The sequence below is a fragment of the Sardina pilchardus genome, chromosome 17 (genome assembly GCF_963854185.1).
Source record: "Sardina pilchardus chromosome 17, fSarPil1.1, whole genome shotgun sequence".
In the NCBI taxonomy this organism is placed as follows: Eukaryota; Metazoa; Chordata; class Actinopteri; order Clupeiformes; family Clupeidae; genus Sardina; species Sardina pilchardus.
The window spans coordinates 21,025,388-21,032,887 of record NC_085010.1 but is presented as its reverse complement, the minus strand read 5'-3'; the positions used below and the strand labels follow the sequence as shown (position 1 = coordinate 21,032,887).

General features: G+C 41.7%; 1 protein-coding gene across 2 annotated transcripts in view; it reads left to right on the top strand.

Annotated features, from left to right (window-relative positions):
• The window catches only part of LOC134061973 (nck-associated protein 5-like), a 199,693-nt gene extending 195,581 nt beyond the window's left edge, over positions 1–4,112 (top strand). For both annotated transcript variants that reach the window (XM_062517829.1, XM_062517830.1), the window contains one exon: positions 1,020–4,112. In XM_062517829.1, the coding sequence (XP_062373813.1) occupies positions 1,020–1,319 (300 nt within the window). In that variant the 3' untranslated portion in view covers positions 1,320–4,112. The remainder of the gene's footprint in view (positions 1–1,019) is intronic.
• The last annotated feature ends 3,388 nt before the right edge of the window (positions 4,113–7,500 follow it).

Below are 7,500 nucleotides of genomic sequence, written 5' to 3'. Positions count from 1 at the left end.
ATCCATAAAGCCCTGAAATTTCCAGCGGCGCCTGACAGAAAATTTAATCATTCGTGTCAGAGCTCCGCCGCACGGAGAAAGCCTCCTCTTGTCTGACGCTAGATCCGTACGGGGCGCCTCTCACCGAGGCCGTTTTGGGTGTTCTTACGGCCCCGACCACGAGGACAAATACCACCATAAATCATTCCCGGGGCTCATCATTGCCAGAAGCGGCGATATCCTCCCTTTCTTGTCTCTGCGATGCATTATGCAAAGGCTCGAGAGATTTTCCTGACATATTGATGACTTATTTTTTTTCCCCGCGGTGCAGGGGACACTAATTTCCAATGGAGTATAAATAAAATGATAGAACACCGCGGAGGTGAGAGCCACACAGAGTGATGATCATAACTCATTCCGTTTCCGAGCTGTGAACGAAACTTAGCGATCGGATCCAAGTGGGAAATTGTTAGAACTTGAGGTTAGCATCACAAGCAAATGGCAACACTGTGTCTGAGAAGACATACAGCAGAGCAGTTTTACCAGTACTTTGTAGCATTAGATGCAACACATGCTGAAAGCTTTTTGGGATATGCAAACAATTGCAGGTGTTGAATGCTGATGAAGGAAAGTGAAATAAATCGATTCAATCTTAAACTTCCAGAAGTATTGCATGTGTTAGTCCCTTCTAAGTATACAGTACACTTTTTAGTTTGTGTATGCTTGTCTTTATCAATCCATCTCATTTCACATTGTTTGACTGGTTTGACTTGATATGGTACAGTTTATATAACAGGTGCTTTCCATTCATAGAGTTGAGTTGTAATATCATTGAATGAAATGTTATCAATGTTGTTTGTGTCATTGTCACTCAGATGACCTCCGATATGCTTTTATAACTTTCTTTTTAAGTCTAAGCTGGAAAACTACACCTATTATAAAGCACGCTGCTTTTTTAAATGTGCTATATGAACTAAATATACTTAAGTACTCTTGCTCTCTCTCTCTCTCTCTCTCTCTCTCTCTGTGTCTCCGTGCAGAGATGGAAGTTTCCTGAGCGGGCGTCGGCCACCGTAGGGCCCCAGCAGGGCTTCTCGCGCATCCCCCTGGAGTCCCTGGGCTGCCTGGGCGGCTCCTCCGCGGCCGCCGTGTCCGACCGGCTGCACAGGAGCGTCTGCGGCGGCGGCGGCAGCAGTATCGGGGGCGTCGTTGGCACGGGGACCAGGACTGAGGCGTCCCAGCACGCTACCGCGCCCCATCACAACTCCCAGCGCAGCGACTCCATCCTCTACGAGGGCTTCGTGGCCTCCTGTGCCAGCCGGGGCTCCAGCGTGGCCTAGACGCCAGGCGAGGCTCCCCGCGCCCCAAGACACCCCCGACACCCCCAACACCCCCGACGCCCCTCTTCCCTTCTCACCAACCTTCAGCCAGGGCTTTGAGAGACACTTCCGGGGGGGGTGGTGGGGGCTCGGAGATCTCCCTTCCAGTCCAACCCCCAACCCCCCCCCTTTTCCCAAAGCCTTAGCTCCAGCTCAGGACCACAGATGGTGCTTCAAGGCTCCCAGGTAGAGAGCACTTCCAGCGGGGAGCCGGGACTCCTAAGGGCCCTGGGGCTCAGGTGGTTCTCCCACCAACCAACCAACCAACCAACCAACCAACGCAAGCACTTACCTGCATAAGGGATGTCTCTGTCTCTTTGACCCCTTCAGAGAACAAGAACAGTAGTAGATCATCAGGCTTTAAAAAAAGAAAAAAAAAAAACATACGAGACTACAGAGATGGAGCATTCTCAAGAGCAATACTGGATCACTAAGGATATTTCGGGTATAGATGTACTTTTTTGTTGTCGTCGACGTTGTTTTTTCCTCCATTTATAGTTTCCATCGAAACATAATCTTTATACGGGGGGTTGTCTCCTTATCCTCCGTATAGCAATAGGTTGGCTGGGAAAAAAAGTTTTTTTTTTTCTTTTCTTCTTTCTGACAATATGAAATGAGATGCTGTTTGGGGTCGAAAGAATCAGGAGACAAAAAAAAATAATAATATAAGAAATAGAGCTTTATTTTCAAAATCAATCGTTCCCTCCCTCCCTCGTTTCCCCCCCATCTCCTTCTCTCGGCCTGTCTTGCTTTCAGAGGTATGAGGTAAATGCATTCTACAGCTCGCCGTTTGTAGGCCGGTAGTTTAATGCTAATGGCTCCTGTGCTTTGCAATAGCTGTGGAAAACACACAAAAAAAAACGAAATCCAGACAATACTCTGTTGTCCAACTTGAAAACAAATGACTGTGTCTCCTCCATTGCTATGCTTGACCACCAACGGGAACCACCGGGTGGTGGCCCCCCCTCCCTCCCTCCCTCCGTAGCCTGGCATGACAAATCTTCAAAAGACAAATATTTTCATTGTTCCGTCTTCTCCTGTTTACTGCTTCCATTCCCTCTCTCTGATTGCACGGAGCAATACGCACGGCTGAAAAACCGGTGACAAATAACCGAGGGATAAAGACAGAAGGAAAGAAGGAAGGAAGGAGGACAAAAAAAAACACACTTAATCACTTTCCAGTCTGCAAAAAGAAAGAAAAGATGACTCCCGAGGAACAGCAAAGGGAAGTCTTCTACACTGTGCTTGCTCAGAGACCATGACTCCACATTCTCCGCAGATTTTTGGACTCTAAAGGTCACGGTGAACAGACTTCAATGTACAAAAAAAAAAAGAGAGAAATCTTCAATTATGAAACCTTGAAATTCAGCAGCGCAATAAAAATGAGGACTAATGCAAAAAAACAAAAACAAAAAAATATCTGAAACTACTGTATGAGGACACAAATACTGTATGTTACAAGCGTTTTAGTGTGCAATTTGTTTTTCCCGTTTGTCGCCGCGTGTAGTCAGGTTATCATCATCACAGTCAACACTTAACGAATGATAGGGTGGTCGCGAGACCACCTGCCCCGGTGAGCAGTACTAACGTGTGTCTAGGCCACACCCTCTGTTTCTCTACGCAAGCTCTTGTAATGCAGGGTTGATGTCTGTAGCTCAGGGAACTTCTTTTTCGTATTCATGACGAGAAAAAAAAAAAACGACAACAACTTTGTGTTGTTAAAAAAAAAACAAACAAACAAAAAAATCAGCCTCTTTTGACATCTTTTCTGAAAGTTTGTGAATGGAAAGTGAATGCTTTTTTTGAAACGGTAACATGAACTAGCTACCAAGCAGGGACTATATCTGAACCCTTACAGTAAATAGATTCCCATACGCCGTGTGCTAACTTGTAACTCCTCATTCCCCCATTTCATGTGTAATGATGTTATGTTAATGTAAAAATGAATTACTCTGTGGATAGTGTTGCTGGGGCATTACTGATTGGCATTATGTATGCAAGTATATGAAATGATTCTTAATAATAATAATGCTAATAATAATAATGTTTTAATAATATGATAGACTACAATAATGGTGTTTATTATTATTATTGTTATTATTATTATTATTATATGCTGAGTATGACTGTAATACTGATTACATAATGCTCTTTGTGATTCCCCTACTCTGTGATGGTCTGTAGATACTTAGAATATAAAAATATGTTCATATGTTGTATTTTTTGTTCTGTTGGAAATATTGAAACTGATTGCTGCAATCCTTTCATCACTTTATCTGGATACAGACAACTAGGGGACAATAGAAGACATCAAGCCAAAACGCTAACGCAACTTTTTACACAGCTCACCTCAGCGCACGCTTATTCAAACAGCATACTGTGTTGATTTTCTCTTTCTCTCTCTCTCTCTCTCTCTCTCTCTCTCTCTCTCTCTCTCTATTGCTCTCTCTCTCTCTCTCTCTCTATCCCTCTCTTTTTTTCTATGAAACTCTTCATAATGACGAACAGAGTGAATTCTCAAAGGACAAGTGTATTTTTCTAGTTGTTCAGTATTTATAACCACTTTTGTATATGAAGCTGTATAGTTGTGTATGTTCACTCTTCTCCTTGATTTTCCCTTTGGAAAGAGAATCTGTTACAAGCAGTGTTACTTTGGTCATTTTTATTTATGCAATTCCAGCTGTTACATTAGACAACAATGCTATATTTTATCTTATAATTTCATAAATAAATAGATGAAATTATTTCAAATTATTCAAAGTCTCTCCACTATGTATTTTTTTCATGCTCCCAAATATTGTTGCGTCTGTCTGTGTCTGTGTCTGTGCATGCATGTGTCTGACTGTCTGTCATGCTGAGTGTATGTTCAAATGTCTTCACACCAAGTCTATAACAGCGTAGAGCAATCAATAACTACTAATTAAAATATTACACACACACACACACACAAACACACACATTTCATGGTGTATGGCTTTGATTGACGAAAGAAAAGTCTACTGTACGCATTTAAATCTGTGCAATAATTGAGTGACAATATTTGAGTCTAATCTGCAAACGTCCTGTCCAAGACCTTACCTCCCCAGAGTAAATCACCTACTGTATGGCCTATGGCTTAAACACTATGGCTCGTCCTAACCAATGCGTCCCTAGAAGAGAGGCTAGATAGAGCCTGTGGAAAAGGTGTGAGGCCTCACCCACCACCAGCAGCCTGACGCTGTTGAAAGTCTGTTGCCTATTGTACTACCTATGTACTATTTATACACTTTTACCCCCACTGTGTTGTGCACTTTCTGTGCTGTGTTGTTTTCTGTATATTCTATGTTTTATGTAGTATGTTGTAAGTGTGTGATGCAGTGACTGCAGCCCAAGAAAAATGTCCCTCTTGGGGGACATCAAAACGTAAAAGTAAGTAAAAGTATAAAGTGAAAAGGCACAATAAGGGTGTCTTCCTCTCAGCCTCAGACTGGGTTTCCTTCCCACAAGACAACTGCGTGCGTGGGGGGAACCACATTTTTATTCCCCAGAGTCGAGGTCTCTTCTCACCTTGAGAAGTGACAAAAGAGGCGTCGGGGCAATGATTTGAGTCTTACTTACCGTAAAATATGTCTCGGCTTCTGGAAACCAGCGCTGACTCAGCACGTCTGAGGAACATTATCTGGCAGACACGTTTTCCACATGACTTTTCTCCCGAAAAAAAAAAAGTCACGCAGATGCAATGAACTCAACTGTGACAGGTGCATCAGTGGGTTAATTGCTTAATGGTCAGCGTCTGCATGGAGTATAGATTTAAGAGGCAGGTGTCCTGGCATAAAGGGGAGACTTAAAAAGAAAAAAAGAAAAACAGACGCTTTGCCATATGCAGTGGATCAGGTCATGATGGCCACATGCTTTATGTGCTCGGTAAACAAGGCAGGTCTGATCACTCCAAGTTCAAAACAAAAGTTTGAGAACCCCAGGGCCGATGACAACACTTTGTTTTGTTTGTTTTTTTTCCCCCGTGGAAAGGTAGAAAGTAGAAACACAAACCCTGCTGCTAATAAACATTTCAAATGATACTTTCTTCAAACGGTCATGTCATATTACCTTTCATTTCCTAAACTCAAAAGACAAGAGAGAAAAACAATCAAACATTAACACTTTCTAATTGTGAGCTGTGCATAGCAGTGTTGTGCCTTTTGCACTGAATTGTTTTATGAACTTTTAGCAGAGCTTTTGGCAAGGGAAGCAGACTGCACTGGAGGTAAGGTGTATTTGAGAGCACCTGGATGGTCCGCAGGTACCCAGAAAGGGGAGAGTAGGGGAGGCCTGTACCTCCTCTAATTTCCCAAAAGATGCTAGAGGGTAGTTTGGCCCTTATACTGCATCCTTGGCATTCTCCTTGCAGTACACACTACCTTTCCAACCACTGCACCACACAGAAACAGAGTATTCAACAGAAATTAGAACACACGGCCTGATCAATTTTGATACAATAGCAAAATAGCAAAGTACATTATGTGATCTAGTCTGCCACAATTCACAGCTGTGGGGTGTGTGGCTAAATAGCTGGGTGCCTCTTGACTAACTACTTCATATACAGTATGTGGGAAAGATGGCATTATCATAGTTATTCATTTCATATAGCGGCTGACATTAAATAAGGCAAAGAACTGCACATGTTTCAAAAAAGATACCAATTCCACAAGTAAAAATCAACTGTGTCATATCACATATGGCCATGAGAGATTCCCTAATACATTTCATTAACTATAAATAGAATACCACATACACCTTCATTTTACCTGTGTGACATTACCATCTTCAGCAATGAGTTAAACAAGGGTCTAATTACAGGGTAATGAGATTGGCTTGAAGCTGATTTCAAACTAATAACATAGAAGGTTTGCATAAGGTGTTAAATATAGGCCTAAGAGGGAGTTGATCTACTGGTTGTTATTAATCATCTCATATAAGTTTTATACAAAATCAAAATTGTAGTAGGCCTATTGTAATTCTGTATGATTGACATTACCATTATTTTCCACAAGATTTATTTTTAAACGGCTTTAATCGGTTAATTGCATTATTACTGTCAATTAAGTGTTTTTTCTGAATATTGCTTGTTTCTTATTGTGAAACTTTTAAAATTATATGCTTTAGTAGTCTGCAAAGTTAGCCACATTATTCATATTAAAAAATATATATATATATACTAAGAGTTTCACTTCTGAGAAATATCAGCGCCTAAAGGCTAATACAACTTGATGTTTGGCGCTTGCATAAGACCTGGAAAAAATAACATCCATGACAGTTGGAAATGTAACAGGCCGACGTCGCAGACCTTCACATACACAGACTGTGCTCACCAGTCAAAATCACGAAGCTGACGTTCAGGATGTCTTTATCTTAAGCGGGCAAATTAAAAAAAAAAAGTTTCAAGAAATCCCGTCATTGCGCACAGACATTTAAGTTGAACTTTATGGATTTTATTGAGGATTCTGCCGTCTCCCCAAAGCTATCTATTCGAAGGACTGAACCTTCGGCGGTGATTACGAGAGGATTGGACGTCTGCGCGTTCACTCATGAAACAGCATACTTTAGGTACAGGGGATTACGGAAAGGATTAGCACTCATACCAAAACTCTGGCTGTTAGCTGCGATGCTCCGTGAATTTTTAATACATAAGGGGGAATCTGGTTGAGATTTAATTGGTCAGTGGGAGGGTGGAGGAGACTGCAAGGAATGCCTTGGTCAGTGATTAGGTTTCGGGAAAGAAAACATTCACTTAGCCTGCCACTTGCAGTCACTTTACTGAGAGTGCAATTCAGTTTGCCCATGGAGTCCTGGATGTGCACTCATCTGTGTTATTTGAATAGGTCTATTCTGACAAAAAAAAACAGCTGGTTCCAATTCATACATTCATTCATTCATTCATTCATTCATCTCTCACTCATCACTCATTCCTCGCCCTTTCTTTCTTTCTTTTTCTTTCTTTCTTTCTTTCTCTCTCTCCTTCTTTGTGACACATTGATCAATAATTCTGTTGTCTATTAAATAATTCCCCCACTAATTTGTAGTTTTGTTAAAGGGACGATTCCATTTAAAAGCAACATTTAACACTAATGTATCACAGCAGATCATTGCGCCCAAAGATTTATGG